This window comes from Hyperolius riggenbachi, chromosome 2, assembly GCF_040937935.1.
Source record: "Hyperolius riggenbachi isolate aHypRig1 chromosome 2, aHypRig1.pri, whole genome shotgun sequence".
In the NCBI taxonomy this organism is placed as follows: Eukaryota; Metazoa; Chordata; class Amphibia; order Anura; family Hyperoliidae; genus Hyperolius; species Hyperolius riggenbachi.
The window spans coordinates 316,612,887-316,634,421 of NC_090647.1; the positions used below are offsets into that span (position 1 = coordinate 316,612,887).

The 21,535-nt window shown below is 44.1% G+C and overlaps 1 protein-coding gene across 1 annotated transcript in view; it reads left to right on the forward strand.

The window, feature by feature from the left end:
* Nucleotides 1-19,102, forward strand: part of LOC137546554 (lethal(3)malignant brain tumor-like protein 4) — a 55,560-nt gene extending 36,458 nt beyond the window's left edge. Inside the window, 4 exon segments of the mRNA XM_068269161.1 lie at nt 1,651-1,706; nt 1,793-1,959; nt 4,151-4,213; nt 18,507-19,102. Coding sequence (XP_068125262.1) covers nt 1,651-1,706; nt 1,793-1,959; nt 4,151-4,213; nt 18,507-18,635 — 415 coding nt within the window. The 3' untranslated portion in view covers nt 18,636-19,102.
* Nucleotides 19,103-21,535: the final 2,433 nt, after the last annotated feature.

Consider the following 21,535-nt stretch of genomic DNA (forward strand, 5'->3'; position numbering starts at 1 on the left):
GCTAAACTTGTCAGATGTGACAATAGTGTCAGAAACACCTTATATGCTGCATGCTTGTTCAGGGTCTATGGCTAAAGGTATTAGAGGCAGAGGGTCAGCAGGGTAGCCAGGCAACTAGTATTGTGTAAAAGGAAATAATTATGGCAGTCTCCATATTACACTCACTTCAAAACACACACACACACACACACACACACACACACACACACACACACACACACACACACCTACACACACACACACACACACACCTACACCTACACACATACCTACACACCTATACACACACACACACACACACACACACACACACACACACACACACACCTACACACACACACACCTACACACACACACACACACACACACACCTACACACACACACACCTACCTACACACACACACACACACCTACACACACACACCTACACACACACCTACACACACACACCTACACACACACCTACACACACACACACACACACCTGCACACACCTACGCACACACACACACCTACACACACACACACCTACACACACACCTACACACACACACACCTACACACACACACAGACATACGCACGCACAGACATACGCACGCACGCACACACACAGACATGCGCACACACACACACACACACACACACACACACACACACCTACACACACCTACACACACACCTACACACACCTACACACACACCTACACACACCTACACACACACACCTACACACACCTACACACACCTACACACACACCTACACACACCTACACACACACACCTACACACACACACCTACACACACACACCTACACACCTACACACATATACATATACACACACATATACATATACACACACATATACATATACACACACACACATATACATATACACACACATATACATATACACACACACACATATACACACACATATACATATACACACACATATACATATATATACACATACACAGACATACGCACGTACACACACACACAGACATACACACAGACATGCGCGCGCGCACACACACACACACACACACACACACACACACACACACACACACACACACACACACACACACACACACACACACACACACACACACCAATTTGTAGAGACTATACAAGGCAAGGCCTCCACTCCATCTAAGATGGGCTTGTATATGGTTATTGATGATTGACCCTATTGTTTGTTTGGTGTATACTGGTGATGCGTTTCTGTTTATCCATTTTAGGGCTTTCAACTTTTTTTTTTCTGAAATGGTTTTCTTTGTTGTAGAAGATGTTAGTATATAATTTCAAAACAAAATCTTTAAAAATATATTTACTTTGAAATATCTGCTTTGTCTGGAAAATCATAACTGGCTGCAAATGTAAAGGCGAATTTAATTACATGGCTTCTGTAACACTGACCTACCGGTATATTATATTATATCAATTTACTATGAAAGTTTATTTTAAATGTATTGCGCTACATGGTAAGCACAATGTGAAAAACTGGTATTGGTGATGCCATCTGTCACTTGGCTTAATGGCTGGAACTCTTTATAGGAGGAAAAGGCAGTGTATTATGTTATGCAAGTGTATGTATTGTGTCCACTTATTTTCCTTTGTAATTGCTGTGTTCTCTTGGTCAGGGGTGCTCACACCTACATCCGTCTGCAGCTGATTAAGCAGGATACCAATGGCACGGGTATGTAGCAGGCTGATTGACAGTCTCTAGGGTATGTTTCCTGCGCTGATAACCTGTCGTTAATGGCATTTGTGTCTCCCTATTAGATTGTGAGCTGAGTTTAGAGCAAGCACTACATCAATCTGTATTCATGACCTCTTTGTCTCCTGACCCCGGCCATCGGATCCACATGTGCTGGGAGCAGCAGTGCCATCTACTGCCTGAAGTGTCAACATATAGTGCCAAAGCTGTAACCAAGTGGACTGCTGATGAAGTAAGAACTAGTGCAGAATGGACAGATATGTTTACCGGGAGTCCCTGACTTATGAAAGAACCGCCAATATGAATAGAATATTATATATTCTGTATATCCCATCATAGTTAAAGCTTCAGGGAGCTAGTGAGGGGGGACTAATGGTGGCTCAAGGCTACAGTGATGGCACAGTGTTCCGACTTACAAACGGATTCAGGTTAAGAATAAACCTATTGTCCCTATCTCTAACCCGGGACTAACAGTTATATTACTAAATTACCACACTTGAAAAGTCATAAAAAAAATGAATGGAGTGGTACCTTGAAGCTGAAAAAGGGAAAAAAAGTGAGACAACTGAACAGTGTGTGGCTTGTTATATATTTTTGGGTAAACATGATGCATCTATAAATTATATAGGTCAGTGTCCACAATCCATTCCTAATGCTAAATAGGACTTTTTTGGAATCCCCTATTCTTAAGATGGCCATACACTTGTAAATTACCACCCAATGTTCCAAACAAATTGATTCTTTTCAGAAAGTATAAAGCAGAAAACCGAGAGCCCAATATAGTGTAGTATGTATTGGAAAACGAAAGTAATAATGAATCTACAAACCAGGGTTACCACCAGGGTAACCACTGTAGAGGCAGGTGGGGAGTTTAGGCCTGTCCCCACTCAGGACTAAGATGTCGCTCTCTGCGGATAGAAGAAAAAAGGGTGTAGCACCCCTCCACCTGGGGTGGATATCTTAATTAGGAGAGATGTACAGAGGCGCCAAAAGGATAAAATTTGCTAAAAGCGTTTAAAACGTTCGGGAGGCGGTGGTGGACCAACCAACCCAAAACAGACACGATGTTGTCGATTGAGGTAGTATCAATTTATTCACATACTCCTAGAGACAATTTGGCAACGCGTTACACGGGCACAATCCTGCTTCCTCAGGCAATAAAACGGGAGTATCACACAGCTAGGGGTCCAATACAGGCTTGGCACCTCTGAAAGTTTTTTAGAAAGTAATCATTTCAGAAAGAACACATCAATTTTTAATAGATTCCGGCTCTGTATTGTGCAGGCACAGTACAGAGCTGCCTGTCTTCGGTAATGCTTGGGCTCCCAAAGACTTCCAAAGCCTCCTGTGGTGGCAGAGAGCATTATTCAACCCATCAGTTGAATACTGCTACCGGGGGAAGCCAGCGGTAGAAGTGGGGGACCGTGAGAGGAATGGGAAGGCTCTATAGGACCCAGAGTCTTCCCTCTACTTAGGTCAGTATTTGTTTATTTTTTTTGGCTTCCCATTCACTTTAAATGGTTTAATAACTGGTACAAATGGGCAAATAAAATGTCTGGGTTTTATTTACAGTAGCATTGCTCATTTTAAAACTATAGGGGATGGAATTGGAGAAATATTGTATTTTTTCCTTGTTTTCCCTTGAAAATAAATAGAAAGTAGAGTAATTACTGAAAACAAATATCACCCCCAAAAAGCCTAATTTGTGGCGAAAAACCCCCAAGGTATTTTGGTGTGATAAGCAGTGATAAAGTTATTGGCGAATGAAAGGGAGGAGCGCTGACCGGTGAAAATTGCTCCTGTCCATAAGGGTAGAAACCGCTTAGTGGTGAAGTGGTTAAAACATCAGAGCATAAAATCAAGCTTAAAGAGACACTGAAGCGGAAAAAAATATGATATAATGAGTTGGTTGTGTACTATGAATAATTACTAGAAGATTAGCAGCAAAGAAAATATTCTCCTATTTTTATTTTCAGGTATATAGTGTTTTTCTAACATCATTCTCTAATATGTGCAGATTACACAACACTCGGCATTCAAAATGATTCTTTCAGAGCAGGCAGTCTGTGAACAAATGACCTCTCCTCTGGCAGAGGAAACGTAAATAGTTAATGAACAGTTGAGATAATAAAAGTCAGAAAACAGCCCTCTCCACGACTTTGAAAGTCGTAGAGATTAATGGCTTTTTTGTATAGAGATGACAACTGGAGTTTCTTAACTCTTCCTGTACTGGAAACAATTAGACTGATGTATCTGATCTTAATGTTTTATTTCTTAGCTGTACTACACATACAAATCATCAAATCATTTGTTTTGTTTTTTGCTTCAGTGTCTCTTTTACAATTTTAAAAGCTGAAAAATATCTCTTGGAATGTAAGGTAACTGGTTGTGTACCATTTTACTGTTGTATTTTTACTTTACAGGTTGCCCAGTTTGTGCATCAGTTGCCAGGCTGTACAGAACAAGCCTCTGTCTTCAGGGAAGAGGTAGGTTATTTCTTATCCTGCTCCTGAGCTGATCCTCTCCATATACTTGCATTATGTTTATCTGACAGGGGACATGCTAACAGGTCAGAATGTTCACATGGTCCACAGGATGTACAGTATACTGATTTATTTTCTTTTTTTAACCACTTAAAGGAGTTATTTCGCGAAAAAAGTAGGCAGTTAAAAAAATGTGACAGATGAGAAGGTTTTGGGCCAGTCCATCTTTTTAAGGGGGATTCTCAGGGCTTTCTTTGTTTTCAACAGCATTTCCTGAACAACAGTTGCAAAATCTAACTGACATAATAGTGTGCAAGTGATTAGGGAGGCCGGCTGGTATCTTTTGGCAGTTAAACTGCTGTTCAGGAAATGCTGTTGGAAACAAAGAAAGCCCTGAGAATCCCCCTTAAAAAGATGGACTGGCCCAAAACCTGTCATCTGTCAAATTTTTTAACTGCCTACTTTTTTCGCGAAAGAACCCTTTTAAGGACTGCAGCCTTAAACCCCCTTAACCGCTTGCCGCCCGCGTCAAGCCACTGGGCGTGGCCGCGGCGGCAGCCCCAGGACCAGCTAACGCCAATTGGCGGAAAGTCCTGGGGCAGCAGTTTACGGGAGATCGCGCGCACGCTGCGCGCGCATCTCCCGCTTGGTGGACGGAGCTGAGCTCCGCCTTCAGTCTCCGAGTGGCGGTCGCCGCTCGGGAGACTGTTACACGGAGAAACCGCCGTGTATTTACATGTGCAGCGCTGCGATCAGCAGCAGCGCTGCACTGGGGACAGCCGTGTGACACGGCTGTCCCTCTGGGGGACAAGAGAGCGATCGGCTCTCATAGGCAGAAGCCTATGACAGCCGATCGCCGTGATTGGCCGGCTGGGGGGAGGGAGGGGATTTAGAAAAAAAAAATAGCAAAAAATATTAAAAAAACAAAACAAAACAAATATTTATCAAAAAAAAAAAATACACAGGGGGGGCGATCAGACCTCACCAACAGAGAGCTCTGTTGGTGGGGAGAAAAGGGGGAGGGGGATCACTTGTGTGCAGAGGTATATGGCCCTGCAGCTTGGCCTTAAAGCTGCAGTGGCCAATTAAGGTAAAATTAGGCTGGTCACTAGGGGGTTTACCACCATGGTCCTCAAGAGGTTAAAGCGGAATGAAACCCAGCATTTCTACTTTGCTCTAATAGATTATTTACAGCATATTATATACAACATTTTTTTTTTTTTTTTACTAGAACTGCATTCAAAGGATTAACACAGGCTTTAGAAGCTTCCTTTCTCTAATTATCATCCGGGACAACCTGAGATCCGGTCCCGCCCCGGATCTGTGGAAACACAATTAACCAAGAAGATTAAAAGCCCCCGCCCTCCCTTACTCCTCAGTTCATCTGTGTTTCCGCGCGGAAACACGCTAAGAAGCAAGCTCCTGGTTTGTTTTTTTGTCTTTGAGTACTCACCAAAGGGTGAGTCAGGCGATCGGAGGCAGTGGTAAAGTGTTGCAGGAGGTAGCACAGGCCGCGGTCTCCGTAACAAGCAGTGTGCGACCTTGGAGTTGGTTATGGCCGTCACACTGCTCCCCTTCCTTCTGGACGTCGGCTCTGCAAGGCGCACCCGCGTCTAGAGGCGGTTCCCTGTGACGTTGGACGCGGAAGGCGTAGGCGTACTGACGTGCCGCGGAAGGGGTGGAACGGAGAGCCAGGAAGTGAAAGCTGGCGTGCTCCTGGCGTCTCCGTTGCAGATACCTGCAGGCAGCAGTGGCATTAGCGGTGAGACAGTCGATCAGACAGCATGTCTCAGCCGCAGAAGGGGGAACAACCTCAGCAGCAGCGTGACACGGAGGTCCCAACCCCCGCTTCCAAAGCCACTTCGCAGGGGCAACCATCAGGAGTGGTGAGTCCTCCAGTTGGAGGGTGTCTTTTTCTACAAACACACTTGTCAATATGACATACCCTATAGGTATTACACAGGTATTATATACCCGCTAATTATTAAAAAATGTGTTACATTCAGTTAGCAACATAGTATACGTGTTACTTATGCAGTAAGGTCCCACAATGGGGCAACGAAGTGGCGTACTGTGGGGGTCCTTGCTGATCCCCCTCCACTCTGTTATATTTGATAAGTGGGGTGTAGCTATCCCACAGATGCACCACCGTCTTTACTGCTAAGGGTGGTCGTGACCTGAGTGTGGTTTGCCTATTGTGATGCTATAAATCACCTCGGCTAGCCCCTCAATAGTGCTGGTCCTCAACACACCCCAATAAGGGGGGGCTATTTACATAGTGTTAAAAGTGCATGGTGCTGTACATATTAAACCCTAATGAGATCACATTTCACCATAAAGGCTTCTTCAGAAGGTGCTATACATATATTACAATAGTGCTATACATCATCCACATCACCAAAAGGTTAAAATCACAAATTGCCCCCCATAAGTAAAAGCCCAAGCCCAAGCTCTGACTTGGGCTTTTACTTATGGGGGGCAATTTGTGATTTTAACCTTTTGGTGATGTGGATGATGTATAGCACTATTGTAATATATGTATAGCACCTTCTGAAGAAGCCTTTATGGTGAAATGTGATCTCATTAGGGTTTAATATGTACAGCACCATGCACTTTTAACACTATGTAAATAGCCCCCCCTTATTGGGGTGTGTTGAGGACCAGCACTATTGAGGGGCTAGCCGAGGTGATTTATAGCATCACAATAGGCAAACCACACTCAGGTCACGACCACCCTTAGCAGTAAAGACGGTGGTGCATCTGTGGGATAGCTACACCCCACTTATCAAATATAACAGAGTGGAGGGGGATCAGCAAGGACCCCCACAGTACGCCACTTCGTTGCCCCATTGTGGGACCTTACTGCATAAGTAACACGTATACTATGTTGCTAACTGAATGTAACACATTTTTTAATAATTAGCGGGTATATAATACCTGTGTAATACCTATAGGGTATGTCATATTGACAAGTGTGTTTGTAATCTTTTTTCCCTGGTATTTCCCTTTCGGTGGGTGTCTTTTTCTACCATTCTTTTCTTTTGATGGTGTCTCAGTATCTTGTCATCTCTTGTGTTTTACAGGCAAGAACTGAGTCAAAAAATGCTCCACCTAAATATAAGAGATGTGGCCTATGTAATGCTAAGATATCTTTAGAGGCCCCTAGAAATATATGTCAAAATTGTACAGAATCCATTGTAGCTTCTCAGACTTCGAATATTTTAAAGGAAGTTATGGATTCTGTTAATAAGAACATGCAAGAGACACTGGATAAATTTAAAGAATCCTTTGTAGCACCTCTTCCGGCTGAATCCCTGCCGGGACCTTCTACCAGAGGTTTTTCTCATTCCTCCATTTCTGCGGATGCACTTGCAGCCGAGGAAGAGGGAGATCTGGAGGAGGAGGAAGAGGGGGCACTTTCTGAGACTAGATCTCAGGAGGACGATCAGCCCTTATCTGAAAATTCAGATAGGGAAGAGATTGTTAAAACCCCTAGATTTTTATTTTCTCCTGAAGAGTCTTCTGAGTTATTAAAAGCGGTTTATACTACAGAACAGATTAAAGAACCTATCCCAGATATTACCCCTCAGGACCAGGTTTATTCAGGACTGGGGCAATCCATGGGTAGAGTTTTTTCCCATTCACAAAACCTTGCAAGAGATCATTTCTTCCCAGTGGCAAAATCCTGAGAGGCCCCTATTTATTCCCAAATCGGCCAAAAGAAAGTATCCCTTTGCTCAGGCGGAGATTGAAAAATTGACTAAATGCCCAAAACTTGATGCTTCCCTTTCAAAGTATTCAAAAGATTCTGACCTGTCTTTTGAGGACACTGGGGTTCTCAAGGATGTGATGGATAAAAAAGTAGATTCCCTGCTAAGGAAAGCCTGGGAGTCAGCAGCCTTTGGGTTCATTCCAGGTATTTCGGCAACATGTATCTCTAGAAATCTGAGAATCTGGATGGACAATTTGATTGATCAGATTTCTAGAGTTGTTCCTTTAAAAGATTATGCAACATCCCTACCTGTGGTTCTTAGGGCAGTGGCCTTTTTAGCGGATGCAGTCACAGAACTTATCAGAGTGTCGGCCCGTACTACCGCTCTTGTGAATTCGGCAAGGCGGGCCGTGTGGCTAAAGACCTGGGAGGGGGATCAAACTTCTAAAAATAGACTATGTTCTATCCCCTTTGAAGGTAATTTGCTTTTTGGGCCGGGCTTGGATGATGTTTTATCCCGCTCGGCGGAAAAAGGGAAACAATTTCCATGCAAAAAGAAGGTGATTAAAGGGAAGAAACCGTTTGTGTCTCGAAAGCAAGTCTCATCCCAGGGAGAAAATCGGAATGTGCAAAGGAAGTGGTCCTTTCCGAAAGGAAGGGGGAGAGGGGGTTTCGCTCTTGGCAGGACTGAACCCCCCAAACCAAATAAATGACAGTCTGCCGGTGGGGGGAAGATTGATTTATTTTCGGTCAGAGTGGGAGAAATTAAATCCCGATCCGTTTGTGTTGCAGATTATAAAACAGGGTTACCGACTTCAGTTTTCCAATCTCCCCCCCCCCCAAAGGAAATTTGTAAACCCGACTCCAAGAGATCCGGAAAAAGCCCGGGGTCTCGAATTGGAGATTCAAAAATTAATCGAAAAGAGAGTGATTGTTCCGGTACCCCAGGAAGAGGTATTCCGGGGGTACTATTCTCATGTTTTTTTAGTAAAGAAAGCCAACGGAGAGTTCCGGTTTATTCTGAACCTAAAATCTCTCAACCCATTCTTGATATACAAAAGATTCAGAATGGAGAGTATTTATTCGGTGAAAGCTCTTTTGAAGGGCAAAGAGTTCTTTGCGTCAATAGATCTTCGAGACGCGTACCTGCACATCCCTATTTTTTCCGCCCATCAAAAATATTTGAGATTTGCAATAAAGACAGGATCTCAGATTCGTCACTTTCAGTTTCAGGCAATGCCCTTCGGAATTGCGACAGCACCCCACATATTCACGAAGGTCCTGGCAGAAGTAATGAAAAACTTGAGAATTCAGGGTATCTCGATTGTTCCATACTTGGACGATCTTCTAGTAGTCGCAGAATCAGAAGGTCTCCTCATAACTCACAGAGACATTGTAATCAAAACCCTTTCTCAAGTCGGATGGATTATAAATTACGAGAAGTCAGCCCTTTCGCCAGTGCAGGAGATCATATTTTTGGGTTACAAGATAAATTCAGTGGTAAAAAAGATTTTGCTACCACCAGAAAAGATTGTAAAAATCCAGTCGGAAATAGAGAGTATGGTGGGTCAGGAGAGGTCCTCTCTCAGATTGATCATGCGAATTTTAGGCCTGTTTTCAGCATCCATTCCAGCAGTCACTTGGGCTCAGGCACACAGCAGGGAGCTGCAGATGCTGCTATTGGCAAATTGGGACAAATCCGGGGATTCCCTGGACCTGCTAATCCCTATTCCAGAGACAGTAAAATACAGTCTATCCTGGTGGATGGAAGCACAGAACCTGGACAAAGGGAAATTCTGGAGGCAGGACAATCCGATAAAGATTTTTACAGACGCAAGTTCCTGGGGTTGGGGGGCAACAGCGTTGGGCAATCATGCCCAGGGAAATTGGCCACCCTCAATAAAAAAGAAGTCGTCCAACTTCAGAGAACTGATGGCAGTTCAAGAGGCCCTACTATCTTTTCAGTCTCTGATAGAGGGCAATCATGTCTTAATATTCTCCGACAACATCACGACGGTGGCGTATCTATCGAAACAGGGGGGCACGAGATCAAGAGATCTGATGTCCCTGTGTGCGGAAATCCTAGAATGGATAGAACCTCGAGTTCTATCTTTATCTGCGGTTCACATAAAAGGCGCCCTCAACATAGAGGCGGATTTTTTGAGCCGGCAGGAAATAAACCATTCGGAATGGGAGCTTCATTCGGAGGTCTTCCGAATGGTAACTCAGAGGTTTGGAGTGCCAGAGGTGGATCTTTTTGCATCCCCGCGGAATGCAAAAGTGAAGCTTTTTTATTCTCTACACAAATGCCAGAAGTCGCTGGGGTTGGACGCGCTAAGTCTTCCTTGGGAATTCAACCTATGTTACGCATTCCCTCCAATAGTACTTCTTCCGCAAGTGTTGGTAAAACTTCAAAGGGAAAAAGTCAAGTTAATTTTGATAGCACCCCAATGGCCAAAGAGGCCTTGGTATGCAACTCTACTAAAATTGTCGACACAACCGCCTTTTCCTTTACCGGTTCGCCCGGACCTCCTGATTCAGGGCCCACTAATTCATCCCAGTCCACAATTATTCAATCTGGCAGCCTGGATCCTGAGAGGGTGATAATGAGAAACAAGGGACTTTCTGAAAAGGTTATTGAGACTATTATGAAATGTAGAAAGCCGGTAACTCAGAAGATATATCGTAAGGTTTGGAAGGTATATACAGCTTGGTGTGAATCACGTTCAAAAAGTCAGACTTTGACTAGTTCTGTCCTGGAGTTTCTCCAGGATGGATTCGATATGAAATTAGCACCTAGTACCCTCAAGGTTCAGTGTTCAGCCTTATCCATTCTTCTAGATAGACACCTGGCACAGGAAGAATTAGTAAAGAATTTCTTCAAAGCCCTACAGAGATCTTCTCCAGTTCCACAGAAGATTTTTCTCCAATGGGATTTATCATTAGTACTCAACGGCCTAATAAAAGCTCCTTTCGAACCAATTGAGGATATTGATATAAAATTTTTAACGTACAAATTAGCATTTCTGATCGCCATAACGTCGGCTAGACGTTTAAGCGATTTACAAGCCTTATCTATCAAAGACCCGTTTTTAATAATTTGTCCGGATAGCGTAAGGCTTAGATTGGATCCTACTTATCTGCCAAAGGTAGCCTCTACCTTTCACAGATCGCAGGAGATTGTCCTACCTTCCTTTTGTTCTAAACCTTCGGGACCAAGGGAAGAAAGTTTTCACTGTCTAGACGTCAGAAGAGTTATACTAGTCTATCTCTCTAGAACAAGAGAATTTAGAAAGTCAAATAATCTGTTAGTATTGTTTGCGGGAAAGAATAGGGGGCAGCAAGCTTCCAGACATACTATTGCTAGATGGATTAAATTGACCATAGCGACAGCTTATGAGGGAAGTAACTGTACAGTACCATCTAACATCAAGGCTCATTCTACCCGTTCCTTATCAACTTCCTGGGCAGAAAGAGCAGGAGCCACCATTCAGCAAATATGTCAAGCGGCAACGTGGTCCAGCGCATCTACTTTTATTAAACACTACAGAGTGGATGTATTATCGCAGCAGGATCAGTCGTTTGGCAGAAAGGTGCTTCAGGCGGTGGTCCCTCCCTAGGTGAGTCTTTTTTTCAAAAGACTTCTTGACTATCTCTCAGGTTGTCCCGAATGATAATTAGAGAAAGACTCCTATTAGACCTACCGGTAATGGAGTTTCTGATTGTCATCCGGGACAACGCCTATAACCCTTTCCCTTCGCCTGTTGCGCACCTATCTTATAATATGCAGGTCACTGGAGGGTTTTTATTAGTCACGGGGAGATTCCTCTCCATCTTGGTGTTTCTAGGCTTGTTTACTTTCAGATGCACTGAGGAGTAAGGGAGGGCGGGGGCTTTTAATCTTCTTGGTTAATTGTGTTTCCACAGATCCGGGGCGGGACCGGATCTCAGGTTGTCCCGGATGACAATCAGAAACTCCATTACCGGTAGGTCTAATAGGAGTCTTTCCAGCAGAGCTGGTCGCTTTCGAACTTTACATAATGTTATCTTGTGTTTAATTGTATCAAGTGAGAAATGTAAACAAAGCCTTCTCTCACATTACTGGGTCCCCTGAACAAAGTCAGCCAAGCATAAATGCTTTCTGATTAAAGGATACCCGAAGTGACATGTGACATGATGAGATAGACCTGTTTGTACAGTGCCTAGCACACAAATAACTATGCGGTGTTCCTTTTTTCTTTCTCTGCCTGAAAGAGTTAAATATAAGGTATGTAAGTGGCTGACTCAGTCCTGACTCAAACAGGAAGTGACTACAGTGTGACCCTCACTGATGAAAAATTCCCCTTTTTTACCTCTTTCTTGCTCTCAGAAGCTATTTTCTGCTAGGAAAATGTTTTATAGTTGGCATTTCTTATCAGGGAGGGCCACACTGCAGTCACTTCCTGTCTGAGTCGGGACTGAGTCAGCCACTTACATACCTTATATTTAACTCTTTCAGGCAGAGCAAGAAAAAAAGGAACACAGCATAGTTATTTGTGTGCTAGGCACTGTACAAACAGATGTCTATTTCATCATGTCACATGTCACTTCGGGTATCCTTTAAGTTAGAGGATGAATAAAGCAGTTATAAATAAAATGCAAAGTCAGCTCTCAGATTAAAATAAGTTTACTTTAGGAACGTATAATTTCTAAATGAATAATAAGACTTATGCACAAAAGCAAATATGCTAACTGTATGGCATATAAAAAGTAGCAAAACATGTTTTTATTGAAAATGATGTCAGGGTTTTATACTGCTTTAAGGACCAGCCCTTTTTTTCCATTCAGCCACTGCAGCTTTAACGGTTTATTGCTCGGTCATACAACCTACTATCTAAATGAATTTTACCTCCTTTTCTTGTCGCTAATACAGCTTTCTTTTGGTGCTATTTGATTGCTGCTGCGATGTTTAGTTTTTATTATTTTCATCAAAAAAGACATGAATTTTGCCCAAAAAAATATTTTTTTTTAGCTTTCTGTGGTGACATTTTTCAAATAAAGTAAAATTTCTATATACATTTTTGTCTAAATGTATTGTGCTATATGTCTTTGATCAATAAATACACTTATTGGATTTTTTTTGTTTTGTTTGGGTAAAAGTTATAGTGTTTACAAACTATGGTGCAAAAAGTGAATTTCCCCAGTTTGAAGCATCTCTGACTTTTCTGAGCACCTGTCATGTTTCATGAGGTGCTAGAATTCCAGGATAGTATAAATACCCCCAAATGACCCCATTTTGGAAAGAAGGCATCCCAAAGTATTCACTAAGAGGCATGGTGAGTTCATAGAAGATTTTATTGTTTGTCACAAGTTAGAGGAAAATTACACTTTGTGACAAAAAATAAAATAAAAAAAGTTTCCATGAAATCTGCCACGGACTCACCATGCCTCTCTCTGAATACTTTGGGGTGTCTACTTTCCAAAATGGGGTCATTTGTGGGGTGTGTTTACTGTCCTGGCATTTTTGGGGGTGCTAAATTGTAAGCACCCCTGTAAAGCCTAAAGGTGCTCATTGGACTTTGGACCTCTTAGCGCACCTAGCCTGCAAAAAAGTGTCATGTGGTATCGCCGTACTCCGAAGTAGTATAATGTGTTTTGGGGTGTATTTTTACACATACCCATGCTGGGTGGGAGAAATATCTCCGTAAATGACAATTTTTTTTTTTTACACACAATTTTACAGAGATATTTCTCCCACCCAGCATGGGTATGTGTAAAACTACACCCGAAAACACATTATACTACTTCTGAGTCCGGCGATACCACATGTGTGACACTTTTTTGCAGCCTAGGTGCGCTAAGGGGCCCAAAGACCCTGAGTACTTTTAGGATTTCACAGGTCATTTTGAGGCATTTGGTTTCCAGACTACTTCTCATGGTTTGGGGACCCTAAAATGCCAGGACAGTATAGGAACCCCACAACTGACCCCATTTTAGAAAGACACCCCAAGGTATTATGTTAGGAGTATGGTGAGTTCATAGAAGAATTTATTTTTTGTCACAAGTTAGGGGAAATTGATTTTTTTTTAAAATCTTCTATGAACTCACCATATACCTAACTGAATACCGTGGTGTGTCTTTTTCTAAAATGGGGTCACTTGTGGGGTTCCTATACTGCCCTGGCATTTTAGGGGCCCAAAACCGTGAGGAGTAGTCTGGAAATCAAATGCCTCAAAATGACTGTACAGGGGTATAAGCATCTGCAAATTTTGATGACAGGTGGTCTGTGAGGGGCCGAATTTTGTGGAACCGGTCATAAGCAGGGTGGCCTCTTAGATGACAGGTTGTATTGGCACTGAAGTGCAGGAAGCGCAGGATGTTCTTAAATCATGACCTGGACATGGCAGCAGAGAACATGGGCATATGATGTATTGGGTGCGTAGACCAATAAGACCGCAATAACATTTTTTTGGGCCTTCTCCTTAACATGCGTCTAGTCAAAAAATGTAAGTTTGGAAACTTGAAGTGGTTTCCACCGAAAAGGCTGGGCTGGGTATCTTCTCGGATTGGCGGTTGCGTATTGTGTGGCATAATGGTTGGTCTCAGCCACAATTAAGTCATAGAGATCCACAGTGCAGACCAGATGAAAAAAAGTCTAGGGCCGATCCTAGATTATCTGTCTCCACCTGAACTCCAGACTGGGCGGTGAAAGGGGGCAGTACGGGTGCGGCGGAACCAGGGGATTGCCAATTGGGATTTGCCAGCACCTCTGTGAGACTATGGGTAGTACGGGCCCGTTTTGCTGGTGGCTGCGAATCGGGTCTTAATGCACGTGCCACCGAACCAGTTTCTACTACCATGCTGGTGCTCTCCACTTCACCAGGGTCTATGGTAGTACTGGTGCTAGGTCCAGGAGATGCTACGCTGCTGGTGCATGCCTCACCAAGAAAACTTGGATCAGCGCTAGCACCACTCTGCTGCCCTTGAGTCTGATCCTACTCCACCTGTGGTCCAGTGACATGGGGTGTGGTACGCCTGGCTCTAACCGGGATCTCAACCTCGTCTTTGCTTTCGGTCAGAGAGCCACTGCTGTTCACCCGTTCGTATTCTGACCCGGATGATTCGTCGGATGAGGCCTCCCAATCGCACTCACACCACTGGGCCAGAATCTCGGCGGCCTCTTCAGCAGAGTACCCCTTTTTTCCATGGTGGACTGCTAAATTTAGGGGGTATTCCTCTGAGACTACCCAGGAAAAAGAGCACCTACCTAGTAAAAGGGAGTACTTGTGAAGTAGAAAGTTGTGGTCACTGAGTTTTGATTAAAAAAAAAAAAAATCAAAACTGATCTTTACAGCGCCACAGCTATTGTACAGTGTTTTTTGCAGTGATCAGAAAAAAGATTGTCACTGCGGTGGGGCTGAACGCAAGTGCAGGCGAACGATCAGGCCTGATCGGTCAAACACTGCGTTTTTAGTGTATCCTAGTGACCCTAATATAGATCTGACTGCGATCAGTAATGATCACTTACAGATACTATATACTAGCAATGCTGATTAGCGACAGTGATGATGATCATCAGCAACTAATTAGTGACTGCGGTGTGGTGGGCTGAGTGCTAACTGACTCTAACTACCCAGCGAAGGGCCCTAGCTAAATAACTGGCCTAACTGTTAACACTAGTGATACTAAAAAAGTGACAGTTTTCACTGATCACTGTTTTGAGATCACTAGGATAATGACGGGGGGGTGATCGGGGGGATTCTGAGGGGGATCTGAGGGTGTGGGCGGGTGATCAGAAGCCCACAGGGGGCAATATGGGCCTGATCTGATGGGTAGGAGTGCTAGGGGGTGACAGGAGGTGATTGATGGGTGTCTCAGGTGGTGATTAGAGGGGAAGATAGATGCAATCAATGCACTGGGGAGGTGATCAGGGGGGGTCTGAGGGGTCTCTGATAGTGTGGGCGGGTGTTTGGTTGCCCGCAAGGGGCAGATTAGGGTCTGATCTGATGGGTAGCAGTGACAGGTGGTGACTGGGTGATTGATGGGTGATCAGTAGGTAATTACAGGGGAGAATATATGCAAGCAATGCACTGGCGAGTTGATCAGAGGGGGTCTGAGGGCGATCTAAGGGTGTGGGCGGGTGATTGGGTGCCTGCAAGGGGCAGATTAGGGTCTGATCTGATGGGTAGCAGTGACAGGGGGTGAATGATGGGTGATCAGTGGGTGATTAGAGGGGAGAACAGATGTAAAAAATGCACTTGGGAGGTGATCTGAGGGTGGGTTTGCGGGCGATCTAAGGGTGTGGGCGGGGGATCAGGTGCCCGCAAGGGGCAGGTTAGGGTTTGATCTGATGGGCAGCAGTGACGGGGGGGTGATTGTTGGGTGATTGACAGGTGATCAGTGGGTGATTACAGGGGAGAATAGATGTATACAGTACACAAAGGGGGTGGGGGTCTGGGGAAGATCTGAGGGTATGGGGGGGGTGATCAGGAGCCCCAGGGGGCTGATTAGAGCCTAATCTAAAATATAGCGTTCACAGTTAGTTACAGGGAGATGGGTGATTAGAGGGGGTGATTGGGTGCAAACAGTGGTCTGAGGGGGTGATCCGGGGGGGGGGGGGTGTCTGAGGGGTGCTGTGGGCGATCAGGGGGCAGGATCAGTGTGCTTGTGTGATTACTAGAAGGGCTGCCTCCTCCCCTGGTGGTCACTCGATCACTGGGACAACCAGGGGAGGAGGCAGCCAGTGTAATACACTTTGTTAGCTTAACAAAGTGTATTATACATTTAGTAGCGTCGAGATAGGGTATTTACAACTTGCCGGCGTTGCTAATTGGCTGGCGGGTGGGCGGAGCCTAATGCCGGCGGATGTGCGTGCATCCCTGCACGCGATCGCCGACTAATTAGTCCCCCATGTGCCGTCGCCAAAAGGCATTAGGCGGTCCTGGAGGAGCCATCTTGCCGCCGCCCATAGGTAGTGGGCGGTCGGCAAGTGGTTAAACAATATTTGGTTAACTTTATATGTTAGATTTACCACTTTTCATTTAATAAAATGGGAAATTTTGTGAATCAATATTTCTGTGAAGCTCCCACTGATGAAACTGGATTTTGTTTTTAGTTATAAAGCTCAGTATATTAGTACTGATTAGAAAAATACTATAATTGCACAGTGTACAGCAGGATAGGCCTAATAATCACCCACCTTTTTCCCAATGTGCCACATTTCAGTTCAAATGACCTGGGAAAATTTGCTTCACAAAACACACCTTACATCTGATAACTGCAATTATCAACTCATCGCTCCCTGCTGCTTTCTTGGGAATAAAATCACTGTTTTATTCATTGCTTTTGAAAACAATGAAGATGGCCACCAAACAGGAAATACATCATCAGAGCAGGTGGCCGTTTGCAGTGGCTCCTCTCAAGCCTGAATTGACTGCTGGAATGTTACTCCCAGTGTTGCCTTAGCTGCTTGACTGGGCTTTGAACTGATCTTTCTGCACTCACAGCTGTTCAAAAGGTCACAGCTCCATGAGCCTCACAGAGAAGCTAGCTGTGAGCAGAGACCTTGCCTGTGACTCATACACACAGCGCACACACACACACAGAGCCTGGAGGGGGCGTGCATAACATCTCCCTATCACAGCAGAGGCAGCACATTCCTCCCTGGCTGGACAAAGCTTGACAAAGAAAAGAAGATTAGATATATTACAGAGACGGGGCAACAAGAAAAGGCTGCAGTATTCCAGATGACATTAGAACAGATAAAGGAACTTATAGTATAGAAGAAATAATGCTGAATTTTTTTACAGTCTCTTTAAAATAAACACAATTATTTGTGTATTTCAGTTATTGTTTAAGGTTAGCCTCTACCTCCACTAGTCTAAAATGCAGCTTTTCTTGCCTACAAGTTTGAGCAATTCAAGCTACCGACACTCATAGCATTAAGGCAAGGGACACACTAAGCAGAATAGCTAGCGTTCCGGACAACGCAGCCAAAACGCACATAATGCAAGTCAATGGGCTGCATGTAAAAGCACATATACATGCGCTTTGCAATGTGCGTTTTTAAAAATGCTGGTTTTGTTGCATATTTTTCAAAAACGCACAGAATGAAAGTCAATGGTGACGCAGAGGTATTGCATTTTAGTGCATATGTATGATGTATATGTTTGATGTATTTCTGCTTCCTGTTGACTTCCTAGTGATTTGCATAAAACGCATATCAAAAAAGCATTTGTGTTTTGCATATGCAAACTGCAAACAAATTAAAACGCAAGAAAAACGCATGTGTGGGGAAAAAACGAAAATGCACATGCCAGAAAAGCGACCTTTCACACACTGCCAAGTGTGTTCAAAGCCTAAAGGCCCATACACACGTCTGATTTTTGCGAACGACGGGTCGTTTGAACGTCCCGTCGTTCAGTCGTTCGCCCGCCAAATCGGGCGTGTGTACAGACTGTCGTTCGCGTGATAAGACTGAGTTTGAGCGATCCACCGATAAAGCCTTTCAGTTTATTAGTGTCACCATGATTTGCCTCTGTCTGTAGTTTATCTACCCTGCTAAGTTATACAGGCTATTACTAATGTAATTGTCATTTATCTCAGCAAATAGATGGTGTGGCCTTCTTGCTGCTTACTCGCAGTGATCTGGTGAAGATATTGGGACTGAAACTCGGCCCAGCTCTGAAGATCTACAACTCTATCCTTATGTTCAACAATCTAGAACAGAATTGATGCGACTAAACTAATATGGTGAGAAAGGAAGGATCCTGGGAGTAACTTGCTGCTTCAGAAATGTGAACAGGGAACATCCTGAAAATTTTGCAGCAAAGATTGAACGATGGAAAATGGACTTATTCTGTGAAATGGACCTGCAGTACAGACTGGGCAATCAGGCTATCAGTATTATTGCAATGACAGACATAATGGAGAGATGTCTCTTATACTTGCTGGATGACTTGTAGCAGGAAAGAATTGCACAGTTCTGAGATGAGATTGTACTTTACATACTCTAGTATTCCTGTGTCTGCATATTCATTATGTGGTAAGGAACAGTCTAGCCCTAATGGACAACTTGATACATTTGCTGCTGTGGTGCCTTACTGCTTCAGTTCCTGGTGATTCTTTCACTGGGGGGTTAAGGTGTAACACAAATCTTTTGGATTTTCTCAAAGAACAACTAAATGATTATTTTGACCTTATGTGAATTTTTTTTTTGTGTATGTGGACTGCTTTCCAAACTTTCTACCTTTACTACCAAACCCCTGATAGGTAAGTAGATGAGATTTGATGGGACGTACTCACTAAAGCATCTGTATTTTCAAGTCCTATAACAAAATGACCATGCACCAACCACTGATTTTATTTAGAAGTTGAGTTGACCTGTAGTGCTGACCACAAAGAGTTAATGTTTCCATAGCAAAGGTAGATGATGGGTGAGTTAATGCAGAGGACCAAGGATTTCATGCAATTCTTACACAGCAAGCGAACTGGGCCCCCTGCTGGACAGAAAGACATGCTCATCGAAGGGACATCACTGGTTGTCCTTTCAGGATCACATAACTACCTTTTGCAAAAGTATTTTCTCTAAAAGGGATGCATTAAATATGGAAATTGTATGAGTAATGGCATGATTTCCATTCACCTTTATCGAAAATGAAAAATATTGTAGGGTGAACTGGGGCTTTATGTAAAACAATTACCAATAGGCTCTGATTGCCTCTGGACCACACAGAAATGTGCACCCATTTCTGTGTGTGAAAATGCAGAATAAAGTGCAGTGGGGGTACACAGCACTATACATAGTATCCTATATACAAGAATGACAGATGGTGAATAGAAAGCAATGACTGACATTCTCACTCATGAGTTGTGGCGTGTTCTGAGAACACACTGCTGCAGGTATGCCTTTGTGAAGGTTCATGCCTTTGTGCTGCCTCATTTAATGTCATTTTATGGGGTCAGCAGCAACATAGCCAGCACTGCAAGAAAACGTGCTGTCATAACACGTGGCCATTCTATTCTCCCTGGTGGAACAAGCACTAATGCTACTTCAGTAGATACAGATGGGAGGCTTGTATGACCTTTGCACGAGACAAAAGGGATAAAGGTGGACAATATGTGAGAATTAAGTCTGAAATGAAGTGTTCGTTGGTGCTACTCCTTTAAGGCCATTTTGTGTGGTAGAAAAATCTGCAAAGGACAAGGTGTTGGTGGAGAGAGCGCACTCAGATTAGCAGTCAATAGAGGTGGCCCGGCGGCCATGGAATAATCTCACATGATGATCCTGCTGACTAGCCTGTATAGGTTTTGTTAGCTAGCAGGCTGTTGTGCCTGAACCTGGTCCCTGGTCTGAGTAGGACAAGTCTTCCTTCTCACTTTATGCAGGCAGGTTGCTCCTATATCCATTGGTCCCTGTTAGCAGGGATTCTGGTAATTGCCACTTAGCTTGTGTGTAACTTATGTCAAAATGCATGGAGTCGGCTCCTGTGCATAGGTTCAGCTGTTAGGAAAAGCTCCTTGCTGCTCTGCGATGCTTACACAGACACAGGAGCGCCTGGTCCACCGGACCGACCAAGCGGTTGCCCTGCCAGATTATGTGACCCCCACCCCCTTCCCCCCCAGGTGGTGAACTCACTGCAGCTGAGCCGAGCGAGTTCACTCTCCGCAGCCCACAGCTCACATCAGCCTTCCGGCAGGCATAGCTGGGCTACGGGAAGATGGTGTCCGAAGCCCAGCACTGGAGACTATTTGTGTCTCCTGTACTGGGCCTCAGGTGCCATCTTCCCGTAGCCCTGCTAATTCTGTGCAGGAGATTTGCACTGGCTGCAGGAATATCATCGGGGGATCTGCATGACAGAGGCTAGCCAGGAGAGGAGACTCCTGCCAGGTGAGTAAATGCTGTTTTTTTGTTTTTTTTTAGATATATACAGGTGCATTATTTTCTGGTGAAACGCTGCTCACATTATGATTACTTTATGGTGAAACATTGCACCACAGGTTTTCTCACCTGGAGTGACAAAATAGCTAGAGGCACCCCTACACAGGAAGCTGGAGCAGTGGTAGATTTTATTTATAGTGGTCAATTGCACCACGTTTCAGGGGGCCAGTTTTTTTTTTTTTTTTTTTTTTAAATACTTTGGGCTCTATTCATAAAAAATTTGTGGCGAAAAAACTCCTGGAGGGAAAATACCGCAGCGGTATTTTAGACTTCTGGGTGGTCATTCATAAAAATGTTGGCAGCTGCGATGCAAGTGCAGAGATCTCCCGCTGAAGGCTGGCGGTAAGCTGTCGGAAGGCATGCGTAAACACTTCAGCCGGCAGAGTTCCTCCGTGCACTGCTCTCTCTGGGAGGTCTGTCCCATTAACTTGTATGTAATCCGCAGGCTTTGAGGAAGCGGTATTTCCCGTCCACATACCGCTTCCTCTAATCTTTATGAATGACCATTTTGTTACTTTTTTCTAGATAAATATAGAAAAACACTGCAGAAGGCGGAAATTTCTCGCTCTGCTGGGGGATTGTAGATTTTCATGCGGGAACAGCTTTTATGAATGCCTACTTTGCTAAATGGTCGGCAAAGTCCGCTGTTTTGAGCGGAAAAACTTGCGGTAACGGTTTATGAATAGAGCCCACT